This window comes from Ochotona princeps, chromosome X, assembly GCF_030435755.1.
Source record: "Ochotona princeps isolate mOchPri1 chromosome X, mOchPri1.hap1, whole genome shotgun sequence".
In the NCBI taxonomy this organism is placed as follows: domain Eukaryota; kingdom Metazoa; phylum Chordata; class Mammalia; order Lagomorpha; family Ochotonidae; genus Ochotona; species Ochotona princeps.
In genome coordinates, this window is record NC_080865.1 from 62,021,948 (window position 1) to 62,047,288 (window position 25,341).

Here is a 25,341-nt window from a genome sequence, read left to right on the forward strand (position 1 = left end):
AGTACATCTTTTGAGACAAAAATAAGACTAAATAAGAGGTTTTAGTTCTACAAATGCCTCCAATAAAAGATCAGAGAATCCTCTAAAAAGCTGTGTCAAAATGGTATAAGAATAAATACTGTAAACAAAGAGTAATGTGGCATGAGAAATGCAAACAGAATGAAGTTGTCAAAGGCTGATAAACCCAATTCATAGAGTAACCCAACATACGTTTGCTTCCTGTGCATTTATTCTTCCTTGGATTTTTTTGGAAATAGCATAAATGTATTATTTAGCTTTGAAACATAAAATTAGAAACATCAATTAAATTATTTTATGGTCCTTGTTTTTGAAGGATCTCAGATTTTACAACAAGGTCAAGCAAGTTGCTAAACCACAGTTTCATAGCTGTTGGCAGGAAATGCAACAAGTCAGGATCAGAGACAAGGGACAGTTTACTAATATCAGCAATAGGAATGGCTAGCATATCAGCACCTGTTCCACTTCCTTGAGTGACACTTTTCCCAAGGTAATGCAAAGAAGGTTGCAGGAGATCTTCTCATGAAATAGTTGTTCTGTAAGTGAATTTATCATTTATGATATATAGTAAACTCTGGAGGCAAATATTATTTCTATTTTCTGTAGCAATCCTCTGTACAAATATAATATATGTATATATGTGTGTATACATATATGCATATATACATATATATACATATGTGTGTATATATATGGAGACACAATTCACATGCCTTACCACTTCCAAGTACACGATCTGATAGTTTTGAGAATATCTGCAAAGTTGTACAACATTTTCCATTCTCTTGAGAATAAACTTAGTATTTATTAACTCATTGTTCCCCTTCCCCAAAACCCATGTTTTCAAGGTTCATTCATGTTGTAACATGAATTAGTTCTTTATTTTTGTATCTGGATAATTCATTGTATGGGCAATACCACATATTATTTATCTACTCATAAGTTGGTAGACATTAGGGATATTTGCTTCTTTTAGCTATTGAGAATAATTGTGTTATGAACATTCACATACATACTTTTGTGAGTATATATATTTTCTTGAACTTTAAACATTTACCTATTTTACTTACTTGAGAGGCATAAAAAGAGATAGACAACCAGAACTGCATCCAAAGATTCATTCCACAAATGCCTGTGGGCTGAAGACTCTGCTTTGGTCTTTTATGAGGGTGACTGGGACCCAACTACTGAAAACATCATCTGTTGCTTACCCAGGGTGCCTATGAACAGGATGTTGAAGTCAGGAGTGGGGCTGGGACTCCAAAACCTCAGGCAGCATAAGCAATGTGGGCATTATAAGCAGCATCTTAACTGATGCACCAAATGCCCAGCCTGGTATATATTTCCTATTCTCTTGAAAATAAGAAAAAGTAGAATTGTTAGGTCATATGTTTAACTTTTTGAGAAACTTTCCAACTGTTTTCCAAAGCCATTTTACATTTCATATTCCCATTAGCTAAATATGAAGGCTACAGTTCCTTTTTTTTAAATTTGTTTTAGATTTATTTTGTTTTTATCAGAAAGGTAGATCTACAGAGAGAGGGAGAGAGAGATAAAGATCTTCCATCTGCTGGTTCACTCCCCAAGTGACTGCAATTGCCTGAGCTGAGCCGATCTGAATCTAGGAGGCAAGAACTTCCTCCAGGTCTCCCAAGAAGGCTCAGGGCCTAAGGTTTTGGGCCATCTTCTACTGCATTCCCAAGGCATAAGCAGGGAGCTGGATGGGAAGTGGAGCAGCTGGGACACAAACCAGTGCCACATGGAACCCTGGTGGTTGCAAGATGAGGGTTTAGCTACTGAGCCATTGTTCTAGGCCCAAAGGTTACAATTTCTCTTCTCCCATGTCAATACTTAGTATTTTTTATCTTCTTGATTGTAACTACCATTTATTGGTATCAAGGAGGACTTTTGTGGATTTTATTTGTATTATACCCGTGGCTAATGATATTGAAAATATTTTCACATGGTTTTCAGTTAGTCCTTCTTGTATGTTCTTTTTGAGAAATATCTATTCAAATCCCCACCACCAACTATTTTGGTTTGGATTGTGCTTTTGTTATTTTTATTGTTGAGTTGCAAGTTTTCTATGAACTCTAGATACTAGACCCTTATCAGAAACGTGATTCGTAAATATTTTCTGCAGGTTCTTACCCTTTTATTGAAGGGTATCTAGCGAAGCTAAAGTATTTAATTTTGATGAAGTTCTATTTATTTATTTTGGTCACTCATCCTTTGGATGTTAAGAAACTTTAGTAAGAAATATTTTAGAACTATATCTAAGAATTTTCAGATTTAGCTTTTCCATTTGGTGTTGTGATTCATTTTGAATCAATTTGTTAATGGAGTGAAGAAAAGGCCACTGTTGTTTTATCCAATAGCTAAGTCAGCAGAATTTGTTAAGAAGTCTATTCCCCATTGACTATTTGTTGAAAGTCAATTGAACATAACTTTAATTTTGATTTATACCTTATGATAGCAGTACACAGCCTTGACAACACTGTGAATCTGAAGTTAAGAGGTTGATAAAATTCAAGAAGCTCTAGCTACTTCTATTCAACATTTTTACTGGTTGTTCTAGCTGGTGTTGTTCAATACAAAGAAAGGAATGGAATGCATCTAGACTGCAAAAGGTAAAATAAAACTGTCTTTCTGAAAGATGCCATTGTTCACTACACAGACGATCCAATCATATCTACAATAACACTAGTAGGATTCATAAGTGAATTTAGCAAAATTGCAAGAATCAATAACAACATGTGAAATTCAGTTGTATTTTAATATATTACCAATAAAAATGACAAACTAAAAATTTAAAAAATATTATTTATGATCCTGTCAAAAAGTATGAAATATTTATTTTGAAAGAGAAAAATGAAGTTGGAAAGCTAATATTATCTGATTTCAGAGATTGTTTTTAACTGTAGCAATCATAAAGGTAGTACATTAAACTAAAAATAGACCAATAGATCAACAGAACTGAAGCAAGTCCGTGACTAAACCTATATACCTACTCATCTGAGCAACTGATTTTTTTTGGTTATTTAAAATTTTTTATGAATAATAAAGAGAATAGATTTCATGTATTTCATAAGCACAATTTTAAGATAAGCATACTTCCCTCCTGCTCTCAATTCCCCTCCTTCTTTCTTTCCTTTTTTGGAAATAATTTCAATCCATTCTACAATCTCAGGCTTAATGTATCACTAGCCATGATATTCAGCAAATAAATAGTAGAAAGAGCACAGTTCCACAGGAGTATAAACATGGGCTAAAAACAATAATCAGGTCACAAGATGTCTGTTTCATTCCTATATAACTTTTTAAATTCTATTTTAACTAGCACACATCAAAAAGCATATGATATTTATTTTCTAAAGGTATAAAATGGAGTAAAATGTAAGGGTGAAGAGAGGCTAGTTTTTTTCTTTCAACAAATGATAGAATAATTGGTTTCTATTTGCAAAACAAAAATCAAACTTTATGGGGTGGGCATTTGGCCTAGTGTTAAGATGCCTGTGTTACATGTTGTAGAATCTAGGTTCAATGTTACTTCTTGTGGCTTACTCTAGCATTGCTGCTAATTCAAACCCTGGCAGGCAGCAGTGATGGCTGCCATGACTAGATTCCTGCAATGCCTGTGGGAGACCTGGATTGAATTTCCTGGTCCTGGCTCCAGCACTAGACTAACCCCAGCTGATGTGTGCTTCTGAGGAGCGAACCAGTGGATGAGAATTTTCTCTCTTTTCGTCTCTCTCTAATTATCAAATAATTTGTAAAATGCCCAAATGTTTAATAAATATCTTATGCCCTTATGGGTTTAATTCAAAATGGGTTATAAAGTCTAAATGTAACATCAAAAACAGGAAAACTTTAGATTAAAATATAGGGAATTTTTTGCTGGTTTGCATTAGGTAAAGATTTCTTAGATATCCTATACAAAGTACAGTCCCTAAAGTAAAAATTACTGCATGGGGGCTGATGTGTGACTCAACAAGCAATTCATCGACCTACAAGCACTGGTATCCGATCTGGATGGCTGTTCCAGTCTTGACTGCTCCCACTTTCTATCTATTTCCCTACTTATGGCCTGGGAAAGCATCAGAGAACGACTCAAATCACTGGGCCCCTGCACCTTTGCGGGAGACCCAGAGGAAGCTCCTGACTCCCAGATTTGGACCATCCTAGTTCTGGCCTTAGTGCCCACTGTGGAGTGAACCAGTGGATGGAAGATCTATTTCTCTGCTTCTTTCCCTATCTCTGAAATTTGTGACTTTGAACTTCTTTAGAAATTGAGCATACAGAATATGCAAATAGATCTGTACTCATCCGATCAGATAGATGTTGAATACAGACATTTACAGTCTGGATTCCTCACTATTTTGGCCCACTTGCTGCTCCCTGGATACTTATGCCTGAATTACTCTGGGGTCTGCTTAGCCTTTCTACCTGCATGGCCCACTTGCTCTTCTGTACCACTCCAAGACAAATAGTACAGATGAGTTCCTAGGTCTTTGACCTTAATTAGCTGGGTCTCTACCAGTCCTAAGTAATTTCCTCTCACAAAGTCAGTGTGGCTCATGAACCTAACAACCCCCAACAAGCATATCTGAGTTATGAAAAGGTTAGTGCACAAGCACTCTTAGTCTGATTTAAATGTATCTCTTTTTCACGGATTCAGTGATTCAGGTTGGTGTTTCAAATTCCAAGCACAGTTGAGGGTTTGGAATGTGGAATAGGGCAGTTGAGGGTTTGGAATGTGGAATGTGGAATAGTCTTCGCTCTTGCTCCAATACCAAGGGACTAAATTACACAAACTGTCTTGTTTTGTTCAAGCATCCATTCAGATAATTTTGGAATGTTAAACCTCCCATCCTGCACTCCACTTCCCCACACAGCCCTTCTCCTTGACCCCGTTCCCAACTTTGGAACAGTTTGTTTTTTTCTCTCTGATAGTATCAGCAACTTCAGAGCTTTCCTGTAGTATCCAAAACAACTGAGTCATCCATCTTCTACCACCGGTGTGCTTTGTTCTACTTGTGGCAGTTCCTGCAGGCATGGGTCTGATCCATTGTTTACACAATCTACCTTCGATTGTGTTGTTTTGTTTCACTAAACAATTGGTCACCCATTCCACTTCAGTTATTGTTGAATTTTAAATGTGCAGTGTATTACTTTTGAAACATCAGCATAGGGCCCCACCAGACGGCTCAGTGGCTAAATCCTCATGTTGCAAGCACCAGGATCCCATATGTGTGCACGGCTGCTCTACTTACCATCCAGCTCCTTGTTCATGGCCTGGGAAAGCAGCGGAGCAGGACCCAAAACCTTGGGACCCTTCACCTGTGTGGGAGACTCGGAAGAAGCTCCTGGCTCCTGGCTTCATGCTTCAGATCGGCTCAGCTCTGGCTGTTGTGGCCACTTGGAGAGTGAACCAACTAGATGGAAGATTTTGCTGTCTCTCCTTCTCTCCATGAAACTGATCTGCCTTTCCAATAAAATGAAATAAAATTTTAGAAATAAAAAATGAAAATAAAATATTAGAATAGAAGAATGGTTCTTAGCATGATATCATTTGGTGATTTACTCCAGTAACCTACTCCTACCTTTCTATTGCTGGTACTTTGTTTTTCTCCCTCCTATGCAACAAAACCCTCCTGCTCATGACTTGCTTGCATTTACCTCAATGGTTCTCAAAGTTTAGGGTACATCAGAATCACCTGGAGAGCATCCTAAAGCAGAAATTGCTCCATTTCATTGCAGTTTCTGATCCGGTGAGACTGGGTGGTACTTTTTTTTTTTTTTTCTCCTTTCTCTGTAAGCTTGCCTTTCTAATAAAAAGAAATAAAATCTTTAAAAAAAAATAGGTGAAACGTGTATTCTGTTACTGTGTTAGGTAAAATGAAATCTAATTGGGTCTTAGATTATACTGTTAAATTGATTTATGTAAACTACTAAGAGCTGTTCTGGTACATAAAGTGTAGTTGACTAAATATGATGTCTGTGATCATTTTGATAAAATAGCAGACATTCGGGCCCTGGGTTAAAAATATGTTCTGCTGTTATATCACTGTATAGAACATTGAAAATCTGCATTTATAAAGCAAAAAGGGGCAAGACTGGTGTTCACGCAATAGCATCAGGTCTTTTGAATTCTAAATACGTACATATGTCATTGTGTGCACAATAAGAGAAGGGGTTCCAAATACACAATTTTATCTGTGTCAAATAAATGGATACAAATGAACAAATTAAAATAGATGAAACATGAAAATAGTATTCTCTTGGGGTTGGTGTTGTGGTGTAGTAGGTTAAGTCAATGCCAGTTTGAGACCCAGCTGCTCTACTTTTGATGCAGTTCCCTGTTAATGCGTCTACGATGGCAGTAGAAAATGGTCCAAATATTTGGGTCCCAGCCATCCACACAGGAGACCTGGATGGAATTCCAGGATCTTGGCTTCAGCCTAACCCAGCCCTAGCAGTTGCAACCATCTGGAAAGTGAACTAGATTTCTCTTTCTCTTTCACTCTGCCTTTCAAATAGGTAATAGAATCGTAAAAAAAAAAAAAAAAAAAAAAAAAAAAAAAGTTTTTCCAGTGAAAAACACCAATCATAGAAGCCTGCCTATTGTCTGATTCCATTTATTTTAAAAAATGTTTGGAAAAGCAAAACTGTAGAGATGCAATGCAGATCGTTGCCCCGGGCTAGGAGATGTGCGTTGGCAGGGCTGAGGAGCAGGGAGTGAGAACTAAGGAATGCAGTTTCTTTGGGGGGTTATGAAAATATGCTTTTTGAAAAAAGTTTCATTTTCATGTGAAAGGCAGGTTTAGAGAGGACAGACAGAAAGGGGTCTTACATCCATTGGTTCCCTCCCCAAACAGCCACAATCAATCTGAAGCCAGGATCAGGAATTCCCTCCAGGTTTCTCACATGGGTACAAGAGGCTCAAGCATTTGCGCCATTTTCTGCTGCCTTTTCATGTCATTAACATGGAGTTGGGTTGGAAGTGGGGCAACCGGGATTTGAACTTGCATCCATAGGGAATGCCAGCTTAATCTAGTATGCTACTGTGCCAAACCCCCCAAATTTCTAAATCTGATCGTGTGTTAGTTGCACAATTCTGTAAATATACTGAAAACCATTGAATGAGCTATTCTGAAAGGATGAATTGCATGTGCATTGTGTCTCAATAAAGTAGTTAAAGTTGATGTAGGAGATTATATAAGACACAAACAAACCTGTTTCCAGGCTTACCCAGAAAATGAAATCATGTTTCTATTATTTACAGATGTTTACACATACATTCCTTAATTTTCAGGTAATAATTCTTTAACAAAGGACACAAACCACAAAACAAAAGACAATCTGTTTTTAAAAGATTTGTTTATATTTATATTGGAAAGTCACACATAAGAAGAGGAGAGACAGAGAGGAAGATCTTCCACCCACCGAATCATTCCTCCAGTGGCTGCAACGGCCAGAGCTGCGCCAAACCGAAGCCAGGAGACAAGAGCCTCTTCCAGGTCTCTCACAGGGGCACAGGGTCCTAAGGTTTGGACCATCCTTGACTGCTTTCCCAGGCTACAAGCAGGGAGCTAGATGGGAAGTGGGACCATTGGGATTAGAACCGGCACCCATATGGGATCCTGGCGCGTGGAAGGTGAGAACTTCAGCCACTAGGCTATCATGCTGGGCCCCGACAATCAATTTTAATTGCATAATCTTAGCCCTGCTTTTAAACTGTGCTCAAGAGACTGCTTATACTGATTTTAAAAGTCTAATACTTCACAAAAAGTACTCATGAATGCCATTATGTATTTCTCTGATCCATATACAGCAAGCAAATTCAACATTTTCCTACTGTTCTTTACTGGCTTATGTCTTGAATCTTATAGAATGGACATGTTCTGTTAAGCCAACCTTGAGCATCCCTTGGGGGCTTTGGTTAATACAAAACAGGGAAATCTGTTCTTAGAAGCAGATTTTTCAGATACAATGCAAAGAGTTGGTTTTCAGCATATTGTGTAAAACCATAGAAGGCAGAAACTGGGGATGCTGTCTCTTATTAGGCTTGATACTTTCCCCCAGAAGAGAAATTAGCGCTGTTGTTGCCTGAACTGTGAGGCCTTGCTTTTGTTGCCTAGCTCCTGGCCCCAAAGGCTATAATCATCACACCTGAACCCATTAACCTTTGCCCCCAGGTAAATGATCCTTACTGCCACTGATTGCTTCCAGACCTTTTCTTTTTGTCCTCTGTTCCTCCACTGAGAAATGTTGCTCCTGATCAGAGAGGATTTAAAGAGTATTTCAGTAGTTTGGAATTGCATCAGGTGAACCTACCGTTGCTCTAATCTCATAGACCAGTGGAAGTAATTGGATACCTTGGGTACCAGCTTTTATTTGCCTGCATCTGACTTCTTCCTGGACCTCATTTGATTTCCAGGTTCCCTTAGCATAGGTGTTTTGCCTTGTTCAGCAGTGTCATGCCAGACCTCATCAGGGATTGCTAATTTGTTTTTTAATCTCAGCCCTATGACTGGAATCCTGCTACAGACTGCTTGATTCAACTGCTTATTGCCTGCCATCAAATTTCCCAGATTCTGTTTGCTGTCTGCATGCCAGGATATCTACTGCTGGGCTGCCAGTGTCTGGATGTTTGCCTGTTCATTGCCTGCTGCTAGACTCCCCTTATGCTTTACCAGCCTGTCCAGACACTTCCTGTTGGTGACAACGGGACAGTCTTAGTTTTCCTTTGCTGCCCTAATTAGTTTCTTGTGTTTCTGCATACTGGGCAACTTGATCTGGTGCTGACTGCCAACGACAAACACCTGTTGAGATAATCACCTAGTTTACCAGTTGTCTTTTATTTCCCTGGGTCATCATTGTGGTAATTCTTGTTTGTTCTTTTTTCCCTTTATTTCCTGTCTATAACGGTGGAGAGGAAATAGTCTGTTCCTATTTAACATGTGTTGGATTCATTCCTTTCTCTTCATTTCCTCTGGGGCTGCTCCAGTTCCAATCCTTACAGCTTTATCTGGCACGCTTTTATCTAGCTTTGGTTAGAGTTCAGCAGTGGTGCCTCAAAGAGTCACCTCAGAGGATAATAGAGAGGCCAAGTGGACATGAGCAGGTCTTGACTCCCACAGTAGCTTCAAACACATCAGCTCAATCTGCAACTGTTGTATATATTGGGTACTGTGACCAGTTTTATTTAGAGAAAAAGTCATGTTGTTAACGGAAAAATAAATCTGAAAATCAGTATTCAAAGTTATTTTGCACATCACTGCCACAGTAGCTTTTGCAAACACTTCTTGTTCCAAACTTTTCCATTAAAGATCTTTGTCAGTTACTACCAATGTTTCTGACACTCAAATCCTTTTACATACTGGGAAAACACTATGGGGATAACCACATTTCCTACCATTATTCAACGTTTGTGTTCTCACCATTCTAGTTGAGGTTCCTCGACTTCCCAACATTATTGACTGGTATTGTTTTAGATCATTCCATATGTTCTCTTTTTGTAGCTTCCTTTCTTTGCTTTGCCCATTCAAGTTTCATTTCTGCTACACAGTTCAGCAGCTAAAATCTTAGCTCCTCCTTGAAACCTTCAAGTGTTTCAGTTCTGATTGATCCTGTCCCTCTCCCAGGTAATGTTGAATTTAGACTCAGTATCTCCAAAATAGGCAGCTAATTTCCTTGCAATGTTTCACAACTTTTTTTCCTGAAGTCAACTTAAGGTATGCTGATGGCAGGGGCTTTATGTTTTACAGCCTGTTCCATTACAGGTATGTGTGTATCACAAACAACACTTCAGCAATTGGTAAATACAGAATGGTGCCAAACAGTGTGGAAGTCCAGATGATTCGTGTGTGCATTTTCTTAGCACTTATATATATTGTAGTGCATAACAGCAAACTTCCTCACAAGCAGCAATATACGAAGACTAAGGAAAGGTGAAAGATTCTGCACAAAAGTGCCTTGAGTGGCTTCGAACTGTAAATTTTCAAAAACATTAAAACTATCTGGTGGATCTGTAATGACTTTTCAGTGCGTGGTTCTATGGAGTTGCCTATTCTACAATTACATTTTTAATTCTGATGGAAATGGCATCCAAATAAAAGTGCGTGCTCTTGAGAATCCACATTAGGAAGGAAGAAGCATGACCTTGGGCAGGCATTGATGCCTGCGGTTCTGGGTGTAAATACCACTGGAGACTTTACTGAGTGTTTTACACGAGGCTGCCTGCTGTTTTCATTGACGTTCTCATTACAAAGTTGTACTGCCTTTATTTAAGTGCTCTTCCCTAACTGTAATTTTCTCTTAAACCCTTTTTCCTTTAGGTGTGCAATTTTATAGAATAAAAGACTCTTTTACTAGTGAGTCATCTGCCCTTATAGAATGCCTGACACTTTTTTTTTAAATCTGCGCAACATCTAGTTTTGTGCTGCCCAGGTAGTATATTTTTAGTAAATACATATCTGTAGGCATCCTGCAATTCATAAATTTTTTTTTGCTGTGGTGCTAAGATTGGTTATTTCTCTTTTTTTTTTCCTAATAAGTGTTTCCTCCCATTTATCTGTGAATGTTCCCAGTTGTTTAGATGGGCACATGTGTCAGCCAGAAGAGGCAGCAAACCAGAAGGATACAAAAATGATCATCAGAAACTTCCAGGTAATCCTCAGGTCAATTTGAAAACTGAACCTTCAAGTTTTTTATTGCTTTAAAATTCTGATTGAGTGCTGCTCTCCTAAGAGGCTAGAAGAGAGAAGTTGCAAGGTTAGTAGGTCTAAAGCATCTTTTTGTCACTCTGCTGCTGGAGAACCCAACTCTTTCTTTCTTTGGCATCAGAGAACAGATGCTTCTAAGTCCACCAGTCTATTGCCCAGGAAGGTGAAAGCAAAGGAAAGTAGGTGCCGTGAGACAAGCCATAGGACCGCAATCAGCAAAGTGCTTGGTTCATGATCAGTGGACAAGGTGTCCTTGCTGGAATGTAGTGACTCGCTTAGCTTCCAAGAGAGGCCAGTGACCCTGATGCCTGAAGAAGAAAGTGCTTTGGTTTGTTTTTAACTACTGTTTACATTAACTGGAGCAGAATGTTGAAAAACAAACATAAAGAATTCAGACAAGGGCTGAAATTTCTATAATGTAGTCAATTGTGAAGTCTTAGAAGGACCAGATTTCTGAAAAAAAAGAAAGCTGATTATCCTTTATGTACTTCTGACTTGACATCAAATATTGATTAGCCTGGCCTGAGGATGGTGAATTTGGATAATATCAATCCATTTGGAGGTCTATTTATCGTACCAAACAGAACCCATTCCTATTGCAATGTCCATCCTTCACTCTACCCTTTGTAAACACCACTGATGAACTTACCAGTAGGAGCCTTCTTGTTCTAGCACTCTTTTTTTTTTTTATTAAATTTATTCATTAATTACATTGTGTTGTAATTACATAGAATCTGGGATTCTCCCCCCCACCCTCCCCCCATGGTGGGTTCCTCCACCCCGCTGCATAACCATAGTTCAAGTTTAGTTGAAGTTCCCTCCCTGCAAGAATTTGCCAAGCATAGAGTCCAACATCCCATAGTCCAGACAAGTCCATCTACTTATTGGGAAGACCCTCTCTGGTCTGAGGGCAGAGTCAGCAGAGCATCTTCCGGGTCAAATAAAAGCACTAATATACCGTCTGCAACAATTAACATCATTATGGATTGAATTGACATGATATTGAGCAGTCAACATGCTAAAAATAAATGCGATTTCTTAACCACTTTCTGTGACCCCCCATTCACAGTTCAATTTTAGTTTATATATTACAAATGACATAATATCCATAACATAACATGATATGCTTAACATCATATCATATTAAATTAAGGCAAACATGTGGTACCTAACCTTTTGGGATTGGTTCATTTCCCTTAGCATTATGGTTTCCAGTTTGGCCCATTTGGCCACAAAGAACTGCATTTTGTTTTTTTTAATAGCTGAGTAGTATTCCATGGAGTAGATGAACCATAGCTTTCTTATCCAATCCTCTGCTGATGGGCATTTTGGTTGTTTCCATGTTTTTGCAATTACTGATTGCTAGCACTCTTTTTATCTTCTGAAATTCCATTAATTTCATCTCTCACTTGCTCCATGAGTTGTTTCTATCTCGTATAACACAGTACAGTTCTTTAATTGTCTCTGTCAGAGAGTCTAAAAGACTGAACCTCCGCCAGCTCGATCCTTCGAAGTCACGGCCCAATGCATGTCATATGATATGCTTTAAGGCACTCCAAAAATGTCTGCTAAGCATGTTTGAGCTTGGAGAGCCTGAAGCTATTGCCCACAGCTACTTCTGTCAAATAACCACGGCATGAAAGCATCGAATAAACAGGTCATGTCTTCTGCAGCATCCATCTAGGCTCAATATTTCAGGAAGGGAGACTTATATAAAAAGTGTGTATTTGTGCAGTGAGCCAAATCTAAAATATTCATCAAACTCGAAAGTCAAACAGGAACAAATTTACCTTGGGGCTTCATATCCACCATGGCAAGGAGCAGGTATTCCCCTTCTCTGCCTTCCTTGGTGAGTTTACCTCCCAAGGAGAAACCACACCTGCACGATTCAGGAAAAGCTTGAGGGTGTCGAAAAAGACCTGGGTTTAAAACAGCTCTCAGATATCTAACATTCTGTTCACTCTACTGTCCAACTGGAGCCACCTCATTAAATCTGTATAATGGGCAAATTTATTCTAATACATTCTGATTAATTAAGTTCAGATTCAAAGCAGCATGGTAAAATATAGGCTGAAGGGGAAGAGCGCATGTTGACACACCCATTATGGAAGTTTACATTGCAGCCAACTTCTCCAGCATCCGTGCTTTTCTATAACGTAGCCATCATCTATGATGATGGCTCATTGCAGTCTTGCTCTCATTGTGAACCTCTGATTTTTTTTAAAGGGTCCCGTTTAAAAGAGGATAGAAGAAATCTTAGATAGTAGGCCTCTCCCTGTGGGCAAAATACTGGGTGCACCTCAGGGGTTAAACACTTCACTCTGAGTAGTACCACTGCAAAATAAAAACACCAAGCATTTAGGCTAGGAATTTGCATTTAAACAAAGATTCCACACCCATTCTTTCATTCACCCCGCAACACAATGCTCAGCCTAAACTAGTTTGGGAAGCTGAAGATATAGCACTCAACCCAACTGTTCGCAGTGGTTAGGTGTTTCGCTTAAAGAGCTTAACAACTCCCTAGGGATTAGAGGGAAGGGCGCCAGCTGCCCAGGCTCTGTCAGCCTGGGAATAAAGGATCGACTGTATTTCTTCAGTCACCATGCAATCACGGCAACAGCAAACATCCACTCTTTCCACTTTGACCCGCACGGTCTGTCTAGGCAATTAATCGGCGCTTCCCGTGGTTTTGCTATAGGGCGCCAGTTGCCTTGCTAATTAAAATCTTCTCACAGGATTTTGACAGCCCACACCTCCCCTTGGTGCTGGTGATAGGGTCTCAGTGAGGCAAGGTGCATAGGTCTACACTAGTGGAAAGCTCAGACTCCAGTGACGCCGCCAGTAAAAGCGAACGCGAGTTCTCCAGATCTCAGTTTCCCCACCTCTAAAATGGGCTACCCTTCTGTCGGTCGAACGCCTTCCTATCGTACGCGAGAACAGTAGGAAGTGAAATCAGTGCTTAACCGCGCCTGAGAGTCTCAGTTAAGCTCCGGTCTCGGCGCCGGGCATGCTCAGTAGCGGGGGGAGGGGGGCCGCTCCGCGGCGAGTAGGAAGCAAGCTCTTCGTGCTCGCCCGCGCGGCCCACAGCGGGCACTTTGATGAATCACGTGTGGCGAGGCCTTCTTAAAGAGATAGGCACCCACTTTTCCTCTGCTCTAAACACCGCCCTGAGGGCGGCGGCGGCGGCGACCGTGGTAACTGCAGCTGCTCAGGGGCAGGGCTGGCCCCAGCGCCGAGAGTAGTGGTGGCGGTGGCGTGGTTGCTTCGCGGGTGCTTGGGAGCCTAAGCCCTGGGGGCCTGAACTCGGCAACTCCCGGGGCAGCCGCACAACCCTTTGGAAGAGGCACTACCCAATTGGCGCGGGGCAGCGCGAGCGCCCCGAGGGGCTTCCGCAGTTGAGGAGAGGTGGGGGTGACAGGGCACAGGTGACAGGGCCGGAGAAAGATGGAGCAACCCGGGGCGGCGGCGGCGTCGGGAGCGGGAGGCGGCCCTGAGGAAGCCGGCGGGGGCCGGAGCAACAAGCGGAGCACGGGCAACCGGGCCGCCAACGAAGAGGAAACGAAAAACAAACCCAAATTGGTGAGTGCTCCCGCAGCCCCCGCCGGCCTTGGGGACGGGGTGAGCTCCGGGGCTCCTCCTGCCGTTGAGCACGGGGGGGACCCGGGAGCCCCCTCCCAAGTGTGACCGCGACCTCGCTGTGCAACTCGGGGAGCCGCTAAAGGAGTGGCCACGCCGAGGCGCGGAGACGGCGTGGGGGCGGAAGAGCACCCCCCTTCTCCACTTAATCCTCGCTCTGGTCAGCTCCTCAAGCAGTGCGGGAAGCAGAAAGGCCCCACCCCAACTTGGGGAGACCTGAAGTAGCGGCTAGGCTGTTTGTCCAACTTGTGGCACGAACCCTCTTTGAGTCCTTCCATTTCCCTCTCGCTTCTGTGTCAGTTGCTGTTTTGCCTCCTTATCACTCAGGGTCCGGGCCAGGGCAACCCCTTCCCCCTCCACTCCCCTTCAGTCCAAATACTTTGGAGCACACCCACAGCCTGGTAAATCAAGAGAAACACCGCGTAGCGACCCCCCGCCCCCGCCCTAGTCTTTCTACTTTACCAGAAATCTAAGAAAGAGGCGCCTACGTGCGTTTCCCCGCCTCGCTTCTCCATGTGCTCTCAAGAATACATTTCTTTGGGGGTGGGGGGGCGTGGGAGTTGAAGCTTGGGGAGGTACCACCGACTGTATTGTGAATGCGACAGGCATAGTTACACAGTCCTTCCACTTCGTTGCTTAAAAACGTTCAAAAGCAGTAGGCGCACCCTCCTGACAGCGTGAACCAGTGGCAGCAGCCCATTTCCTGCCCCCGAGAGTGCAGAGAAATGAAATCGATGGGGCCTGGTATTGCATTGGGAAATACTGGAGTTTCCTCAACTCAACAGTTAAAAGGGTTCCTCTTTTTCTAAACTTTCTAATTTGAGTGGTGTGAGGGCCAAGGGTTTTCCTGCGCAAATTCAGCAGGAACCTCTTAGAACTGAATTGTTAGACACGAGCCCAAGCCACATGTTGCTTTCCTGGATTTCACTTTTAACCAGTGACTTGATTATGATAAGAAAGATGGTGACATATGAAGGGTCTTCAGAGAATGGAAAACATGTATTATACAAAACTGAACAGGGATTTCAGTTTTTTTTGCTTTGCACTAAAATAGGTTTTTTTCATAATTCCATTTTCACATGCTTTTGAAGTTCCCTTGTATGTTTGTCAAAAGCTTTTCATTTGCATTGGCTCTGTTGTCTTTCTGTGCTATTTGCCTTTATGGATTGTCCATATTGGAAAACAGAGATTGAAGTATTTTCTTTTTAAGAAACATGCTGCCTTCCAGATTAATGCAGCCAGTTTAATGTGTGGTCAGTTACACACTAATTTGAGGCAAATTGAGAACTTGGACTGACTAGTTGATGTCTCCTTTTGCCTTAGGCTTTACAAATGAAGAGGCTGAGTCAGGGGTTGTTTGTGACTTGGCTATTCTGGCAAAGGTTGAACGGGTTCCTGTACAAAACTTGAGTTTTACTGAGTGTTTCAGGGGAGTTTAACATATTTTTAAAATTCTGGTGGTATGGTTTTTAAATTTATCAGTTTGTGGTGAAAGAGTGACTATATTTCCTTTTTTAATTTTCTTGGATCTAGCAGAGAACTGATTTAATCTGTGATGAAAAATTTAGGTAAAAATAAAAGTTACCTGAAAGTTTCCACAAATCATTTAGCACATCTAGCAAGAACATCCCACTTTTAAGAAATGTACTATCCAGAGAAAACACTTACCTCTTTTAGTTGTAACACCTTGATTAAATACTTCTCTTCCCTGTGGCCATTTGCCCTGTTTCACCTTTCATGTTTTACTTGCTTTGGACAAGGTAACTAGATAGTTAGGAGATAGTATCACTTGCGTGTCCCAGCTGACGTCTCTGCTGCTTGTTGAACATAGCTTGATATATTAGAACACATTTGAATCCGAGCATTTGTTAATAACATGATTCTGTTTTGTTCAATGTACTACTTGAGCCTTATGCAGTTTTATAAACAGATGTATTAGTTTTGATAAGGACAAACTTTAGGAAGCTATTACAACACATTTTAAGGGAAGCACATTGCTACATCCGCAAGACTTGGCAAAGTTTTTCATTAGAGAGTTCACCTAGGATTTTTAAAGTTTCACAAGTAAGAAAAAGTTTTAGTCAGACTAAATTTATTCTGCTGAGACTTATGTTAGCAGTCATGACATTCGTTCTTAATTTGTGTGTGTGTGTGTGAAGAAGTTGTGTGGGATTATAAAAGACAGTCATAACAATATTTTTTGTATGTAGATGATTGTGAAGGAGATAAGTTCTCTTAAAGTTTTATTTTTATTTGAAAGGCAAAGGGAGGGAAAGAGAAAGATTGTTCTGCTGGTTTAGAAGCTCTTAAACTCAAAATTGTGTGAAATTAGTATATGGAGGCATGTTTGTTTTAATGGGCTCCATAATTTTGATCAGATTCTTAAAAATATCCATCACCTATGGAAAAGTAAGAACTATTGCTTTGCTGAAGGTAGTAAAGGAAGTAGCAGCTGATTCCATTCTGCATTACTGGAGACCGGGGGAGGTGTGTGATGAGGGAGAAGGGGAATAGCATTGACCACAAGAATTGTTGGTAGTGAATGAAATTCTTCTGGGGATAAAAAAAATACATGATCTCTATGTGGTATTAGCTAAGACTAAAGTTTCTACCACATGGAAAATTTTACCGCATTCATAAAGTATAAGGCTTGTGATTCTTTTGTTTACATTTAGTCCCTCATAGTTCTGGAAGACTAGAGATAGAAGGCACATTATCTATAAAAAGGAATTCTTTTCATTTATATCCTCACCTTTTAATGCATATTAAAAGGTGAAAATTGTTTCAGAGTGGCATGTCAGGACTGTTAAGACTTCTGTTTAAATCAAATCAAAATTTAATGAAATTCATTTCCATTTTCTTTATCTATGCATCTTCATAATGACCCTTTTATTTTTAATTGTTTTTAAGGAAGGCAGTCCTGTCTTGGACTCAATACATTTTGAATAATGATTGGTAGTAGAGTTTGGATTTTGTATAACTATCTGTCTAGGCCCAGATTGTTGCATGGCGTCAAACAGCACAGATCTTAGATTAATTAGTAATTTCATGCTAACCAAGGAATGTATTTTGTTAGATTGAGTATGAGAGCGAGCCGTGTTTTGAAGGAGCTACATACTGAATTCCACATGTTTGCAGCAGTGACCTAACCTTTAAGAGAACAGTGTTAAGGTAGAACTAACACAGACACACACACACACACACACAGACACGATGATGACTGAGCATTTGGTGGTTTTACTTTCAGAATTTGTGTTTGTGTATGATTTCTGAAATCTTTGGGTTTTTACACGAGAGTCAAAGTAGTAACTTGTTACAAGTTAATTCTCTGGTTATGTAACTTTGGCTATTTGTCTACAGTAGAATAAATGTCTCAATTTTAATAATGATATTAGCACAATTGCTGCATTTATGCATCATGCACTTACTGAGCACCTACTATGTGCAGCCATTATTCTAAGAGTCGGGGATATAAAGATGCCCATAATCTGGTGGAAACATTCAGGGAAGATAATTAGTGATTAGAAAACAGTGAGATAAGTTACTGCGGGCATACTCACAGGCGGGATCTGTTAAGTCACAGGGAACAATGCCTGAGCATGGTAAGGAAGGGCTTAATCATAGTTGGTGGCATTTGAAGTGAAGCTTGAAGAATAAGGCTTTAATTGGAGAAAGAGAGGGAAGGGCATTTGAGGTTGGGAGAAGAATGTCTACAAAGGTAGGTAGATAAGGGAACTTGCCTAATTAGGAGGGTTCAGGTGCATGTGTTTGGGGCTGAAGCAAAAGATATGAGGGTTATTTAAAAAGTTCATGTAAAATAGGTATTATGGAAAAAAAAAAACTATGCATGTATTTCAAAATGCTTTGCTCCATAATAGATCTTTTGATTTCATTTTTTTCATGAATTTTTGAACTCCCTATGATGTAACTGCAAGAAGAGATGGGATCCATATCATAATGTCATGTTAGTGTTTTGCCTTATTTCTGGAAGTCAGACTAACCCATTTCAGAAAGGAATGGTAGTGCTGCCTGGCTAGATTTGTATTTTAGAAAGACACGGAGCCATATGAAAGCTCTCTCAGAGAAAGGAGCCAGGCAGGAGGCAGGAAGGCCAATTGGGAGGAGCAGAGGAGCGGAGGAGCAGAAGTGCTTGAGGTTTATGTGTAGAGACTTGGATTCCAATTCAGCTCCTCGTCATCCCTTTACCAGTTTCCCAATGTATGAGTAGTCGTCCTAGATGCCTTAGCTTGCTCCTGTCATTTCTGTTGTCTTTCCTTCCTGCCATGCACCCTGGCCATCCTCACCAAATAAAGTTCCACCTTGCCTGCATTTTATAAATCTCAAGCCTTTCTGAGAGTTCATACCTCAGTATGCTCCTTCTTCCACTGAAACTTCACTGATTAGCTCAGCTTACTCTTCCTTCTCTCTGAAATCATAACTATTTTGAGTTTAAACATCATATACTGATCTTGTCTCTACCAAGATTTTAAAGTGCTTCTGGGCAGGAGTCCCAATTTGTGCTTATCTTTGAAAACCTGGCAGGCTAGTGCTTCGGTCCACAACTCAGTAGATGACTATTAGCTGGGATTTCCCCCTACCCCCAGCATTGGACCAGGCGTTCTGAGGTATTTACTGTTGGAAAGAGGCTTTTAGAAAGTATGTACTATATATGTCATATCTTTTCTTGGTACATACACACACAGAGCACTGAATGAACCTATCTATAGATTCCTCTGTGTTTTTTCTCTAATTTTGAAATTCAGAAAACGCCTTCAAGGCCATGAGAAATCCCTTGTTGCCTTTGTTTGAATTTTTGTTACGTCAGGGCCTGAACTTCCATGCATAGAAACAATACCACAGTGGATGTGCCAAGTAACGTTTCGCTGTAATGAGTAGGTGACTTCAGCTTACTGGCCAAAGAACGCAGACTGGAGAGCTGAGGGACCTAGGTTCCAGTGCTTGTTCATTCCATCTTTTATTTGCTTGTAAGCATTGATGAGTGTTTAACATCAGAACTTTTAGCTCTTTTATTATGTCTAGTAGTTGAAAATGAAAAGATTGATTTGCTACACAAAGTGGCTTAGGTAAAATAATGAGAAAGTTTTTAGGAAATTCTCTATTATCCAAGTACAGAGATCAACTGTGATTCACCTGGATCAAATGTGATTGTGATTTAATGGTCTAATGGCTTCCTTGCAAATTGTAACAAGTTTGTGTGAAGAAAAGAATATGGTTATATGTTGATTGACTTTTTTTTTAATCTCACTGCTGTTTGGGAAATGATATATTCTGTTCTTTTAATAATAATTCTGCTGAATGAATGTAAGATGTAGGTTTAACTGTTTTTTCAAGAACCAAGCTGTTCTTTTTTTCACTTTATCATATTGAGTCATTTACAGATTTTGGTTAAAAAGCAAAAACTTCCATTAGATATTTATGACATTTTGCCTTCTCAGGCAGCTTATTGCTATTGTATAAGTAAGGAAACTGAGTCATTGAAGTATTAAGGGAACTGACTTAGAGATAAGTTTAAAAGCTGTCGCTTCTATTGTAGAGGTTGTCTATCGCACTGAGTCATACTTCAGGGATGTAAAATATGAGAATTATTCAATCTCACCATTCTTTTGTTCTGTTTTGGAACAATTATTATTATAATCTACCTAGATTTCACTCCCAGTACTAAGTACTTTGGCAGTAGCACATGTCATTGAAATGAAATCATACTGTATTCCAACTTGGTCTCAAAGAACTCTAAGTAACAGGTGCTCTTAAAATAGTACATATATAATATATGCTAATTTATGTGAGTAAGCACATCTGCTTCAGTATTACTGGCTATCACAAGTACTGCATGGATTAGTATCAAAGCCTCAGTTTTCTCATGTAGTTTTATCTAGTTAGTGATACAGAAGAGATCAGTTCCCGCTGTCTGATTTGTGGTGTTTAGTACTTGCTTGTTTTATTAAGATTGGGGAATCTAAGATCATAGCTGGGTAACTTAACATATAGCTTGATGTCTAAGCAGGCATCATGTAGAAGGCATCTATGTGGAAGATAGCTCAAAATTGATGCATGAGAAGGAATATTGAAACCTGTTTTCACATTTCTATTTATTTGTTGTGAATGCCAGCAAGAGAAAGAATTTAGTCTTGTTTACCTGATCAGGCTGAATCTGAGTATGAAGGATTTAGCTGTAGCTTAGACAGTAAAGTGGATTCTGGTACTTGTTTGCTTTGTGTGAGGTAGCCTGAGAGAACCATATTCTTCAAAGAATGCAGAAGGCCAAATTCATACTAATAACCATTTAGACAAGCTTTGGGCTGATGACAGTTTTTTAACTGTATTGTTTTAGGGGAACTATTGCTACCATATACAGACCAGCCCATTGGCCACTGCTCTGTCCTTCTGTTAGGGTTCTGTACAGTAGTGCCAATGAAAAGCTCTGGGTAGCTACTCGGGAATCTAAAACACGATTAGGAAGGATTATTCCCAATAGCCACAGACTCAGTCACCTGCCAGTTCTGGTGTTCACTCAGGGGAGAAAAGACTGGGTGCAGTCTATTTGTTTAAAAACCTAATTGTTCTTCAGCAGATAGCCACATGTTTTGATAAAGATGTGCTCAAAATTGTAAGGAATGTTAGATCTACCCTTCATTTGTTTACTTCCTATCAAGCTAAAGGCAGTTAACTTTTTATTTTATGATATGAACTAGTGAAGACTTCTGTGAAACGTTAGAAAAATTTTCAAGTAGCCGGGATAGTATGATGAGCCACAATTTGTACTTATTTCCTAGTTGAATAAGTTGCTTGAATTTTACATTTGCTTTTTCATCCATTCTTTTTTTTTTTTTTTTTTTTTTGCTGAAATAATTTAGTGTGAATCTCAGGTATCATGTCATTTTACTCCTAGTTGCTTCAGTGTGCACCTGTAAAGAAATACCTTCAAAAATAACCAGAACCAAGTAACTGCCATTCCATTGTTACATTCTGGAACATTAACATGTTCTTGGTGTCATCTCACAATCCATATCAGATATTCCCAATTAACTGGATATTTAATCCATCATTTGCCAGATTAATGTATGTCACTGAGCTACATAGATACAATTTAAAATTAATGGTAAAATCTTGTTCAAAGTTACTCCACCTGAAGCACTCTCACAAAGCATCAGCTCAGATTGTTTGTTTTTGTGTTTAATGCCATGGAAGTGTGAGTGTGTGTAGACTCCATAGAAAATAAACCAAATGCAGACTTTTGGCTTTATTGATTGATTGGGTAAGCCTTCATTTTTCATTGTGCAGTTTGTGAAATTGGGTGGAGTTTCTAAGAATTTTTCTTAAAGTGAAATGTTGTCAGTTAGGCAAAGGAAAAAAATGTTCATAAATTTTCTAGATAAAGGCTTAAGCAACTAAGTTTTGTGTTGCTTGTTCTGGTTTTATTTCAGAACAGATGCCAATTTGGTACTTGAGGGGTCTGAGTTTTGGCCACTTTGATATAATCTAGGTTATAGAATCTGTATAGTTTCATGAGCAGACCTTCACAAAGGGCCCTCAATCCCTTATTTGGATATTTGTGGAATTAAATTGAAAACCAGGCTACCATAATGAGTTGATGGATCTGGGGAAAGGTGGGGTGGGTAAGTACGAGAAAGCAACTTGGGCAAACAACCTAGACTCCACACAGGTTCAACTAAAGACATTGTGTAACCACTACCTTCAAGACAGCAATTTAGTGCTGTTCCTGTGCTCGTGGGTAAGAGGCATATAATTTTTCTAATTCTGTGGACTCAAGTAGGTTTAGACTGGTAATTTATCTCTATAACTTCTTCACTGACTATTTACTGCCCAATCAGGTGGGTGATTTTCCTCAAAACAGACAGATGAGTGAATGATAATTGCTAGGGATAGTCAGCTAACATTTTCTCCTTGTTTTGTTCAATGGGTGGGGTGGCTATGGAATTGTTCCATGTGCTTTGAAATCAGTTGCTGATAAAATCTTAAATATGTTATGGTATTTTATGGTGGCTGAAGCTATTTAGGAAGATTCCGTGTATACATAGAATGTCTTTGGCTAGGCTATACACTTACATTATGAACCTCAGTAACATGTTTTGTGATGGAGCCGAGGGCTGCTGTGTGTAATTGGGCCCTGTTCATTGACAAAATCATGGGTCAGTCATAGTACTATTTTCCTGAGGCTACTTTTATTGTTTTTTGCTTAGAGATCCCGTATGGGCTAGCTGCTGCATCTAAACCCTCATGGATTTTTATTCTCATACCTGATAAGAAATTCACCAATGCACAGCACATGATGTAATGTCCCATTTAGAATAGAAATTTTTCATGTCATATATTCTGTACAAAGAGTGTCAGCTGAATAACTGTTAATACAGTATCGAAAACCTGACTACGTTTGCTTTTGAATGATTTAAATCTTCAAATTTCGATGCCTGGGTCCTTGAGGGACTAGACTAGAAGTTCTGTACGTTGATTACCTTCTTTTTTTTCAGGCTCTTCCCTTTCTCTTCCAGTAACTTTTTGGCATTTTTTTTTTGACAGAGCTTCCCATATTTACAGGTTGTGTGGGCATCACTACACTGGTTTTGGAAGTTTGTGTCGTAGCTTTTTCATTTATGTCACCCATGATACAAGTCAAGAACATACAGAAAGTTAAATTGGGTTAAAACAAATTTGGCAGAGGTTTTCACTCTAATAATATGCTCTGCAGTCTGGTATCTCACATTACAAAATCAATGTTTTCCAGAGGAGTCATTGTGTATATAAAACATTTGTTAGTGAAAAAAAAACTTTTTGCAGGCTGCCCTCACAGCTTGTTTTTCTCTGATACTACATTAGCTTATATTTCTCCCCTTTTGGTTGAGTAGCTATTAAAGGAAAGAGTATGCTTACCATGCAAAAATCAATCAATCAATAATTCAATGAATAAATAACTTTAAAATGTCCTGGACTTTATCCATTGTTGCTGTTTTGAATTTTCATGTATTTGTTTTACTAATGCACAGTTGCCCATGTTCTCTCCATAAATTCTTGGTTTTCTTCAGTACAGTACAGCATGATATTGCTTCATCAAACTGTTTTTAGAGGTTCTTAGGAGTATCTATGAGATCCAGATCCTCTATTTTAATAAAAACTGAGACAGCCTGAGACAAAATACTAAATTTTCAGTGGCCATTTCTCTGTATGAAAAGAAATTGGAGTATTAGTTAGCACTATAAGGTACAAATTTTTCCAGGCTCTGGTTCCATATTTCCATGCTTTTCCCAGCAGTTCTGTTGCAGCTGAGTGTGACTCAAGCTATGTTATGTTACAGATCTCTGCTTTCAATAGCCTTCCTGTTCTTTAGATGATCTGCTATCACTAGTATGTTTCTAACCCTGAAGGTCATAATATTCCTTGTCATTTTTGTTGTCCTCAGTGACTATTATCAGTGTTGTAGCCTATTGTTAGGCCTTCCCTCTGCATATTCTTTCTGTGACCAATCTACCATCCATACCCATCACCCACTATATTGCCATGAATTTGTAGAGACTTCATTTTGATATTAACACCACTAATTTGTGTTTCAAGACACAATGTTTTATTTTATGGACTAACAACATTTAATATTATAAGAAGAGTTGAAATAAGATAAACAGGAGATCTGATATAATTTTTTAATTTAATACTTTGTTTATTTATTTGAAAGGCAGCATTAATAGGAAAAGACAGATCTTCCATTTGCTGGTTCACTCTCCAAATGGTTGCAATGGCATGTGATAGATGAAGCCAAATCCAGGAGCCTGGACTCTATCTAGGGATACAAGCACTTGAACAGCTGGGGCTTGAACAGGCATTCATGTTGAATGTGGGCATTGGAAGAGGTGACCTGTTCTACTCTGCCATGACACTGGCCCTTAAATCTTTAAAAAAAACTTTTTTCCTGGGTATGTATATAGAAATAAGCTAATTGCTTTATAAAAATGTAACTGTGAGCAGTTTCTTTTCTTAGTGTCAGTTTATTGTGTAAAACAGTGGAGATGAAAAAGATGACATGATAGTTTCCATTCAGCTTTGACATATCCTGAGTCAAAGGTTGTTGAGAGCTTTAATGAATCTACCCTAACATAATTACTTGCTGTCTTGATGCTGGTTAGATGAAAGGTTGGAACTTTGAAATGTGATTGTTTAAGCTTGAATGCTAAAGAGTGAATATCCCAGTTAACTTTACTGCTCTGTTTCTAGAGTCTGACTTTACATGTCACAAATGAAGGCTAAATCAATATTCTTCCAACCAGGCATTGTACATAGGACAATGTACCAAGCCCTCAAGATTGCTGGCTGTACTCTAGGTCATCCTAATCTCAAATAATTTGCCTTGGTTCAGTGACTGAGTGCAATGCATAAGCCTACCCAGGAGTGATTTTTCCTAATATGTAATATCAAATGTGCTAGTTGCTATTCTAAAAGTTTTGCATATATTTGTCAAAAACTGTTTAAGATTTGGAGTATTAACCTACTTTCCCATCTGTAACTATTTCATGGTGATTACAAAATGCCCAAGACTCCTGGGTCAGAGACAAAATACAGTTTATTATTCATTGCAAATGCAGTTGTCAGAATGACATGTGGGTTTACTGTTAGTTTAAGCGCCATGGGGTGGATCAGGATGATGCTCACATAGTGAGTTGCATTACAGGAGAACACTGAGTTTGGGGAGATTTGCCACTTTTATAGTAAGAAGAAGGCAGTGTACTCTTTGTATGGACCAGGGAGAGATTATCTCATTGTTCAGTTCGCTGCTGCAAACAAAACCCTGGGAAATGGCTTGGGTAAAATACTGTCAGTGTCCTTTAGTCTTCACATACCTGGTGAGAATGTGCAGGGATGCTCGGGGATTGAGGGTGGATTGGCTCCCTCATCAATATTAATTCATTTCATCCTCAAGGCAATCATTTTTTAG

At 39.5% G+C, this 25,341-nt stretch overlaps 1 protein-coding gene and 1 long non-coding RNA gene across 6 annotated transcripts in view; one reads left to right on the forward strand and one right to left on the reverse strand.

Annotated features, from left to right (window-relative positions):
• LOC131478476 (uncharacterized) overlaps positions 1-13,772 on the reverse strand; it is a 35,308-nt gene extending 21,536 nt beyond the window's left edge. Inside the window, exons 1-2 of the long non-coding RNA XR_009244484.1 lie at positions 13,628-13,772; positions 12,536-12,643 (exon numbers count right to left, since the gene is read on the reverse strand). This is a non-coding gene — a long non-coding RNA (uncharacterized LOC131478476). The remainder of the gene's footprint in view (positions 1-12,535; positions 12,644-13,627) is intronic.
• Positions 13,773-13,900: 128 nt separating this feature from the next.
• The window catches only part of DIAPH2 (diaphanous related formin 2), an 859,995-nt gene continuing 848,554 nt past the window's right edge, over positions 13,901-25,341 (forward strand). For 2 of the 5 annotated variants that reach the window (XM_058659086.1, XM_058659087.1), the window contains exon 1: positions 13,901-14,324. In XM_058659086.1, coding sequence (XP_058515069.1) covers positions 14,190-14,324 — 135 coding nt within the window. In that variant the 5' untranslated portion in view covers positions 13,901-14,189. The remainder of the gene's footprint in view (positions 14,325-25,341) is intronic. The other 3 variants (XM_058659089.1, XM_004590122.3, XM_058659088.1) reach the window with 2 other exon arrangements.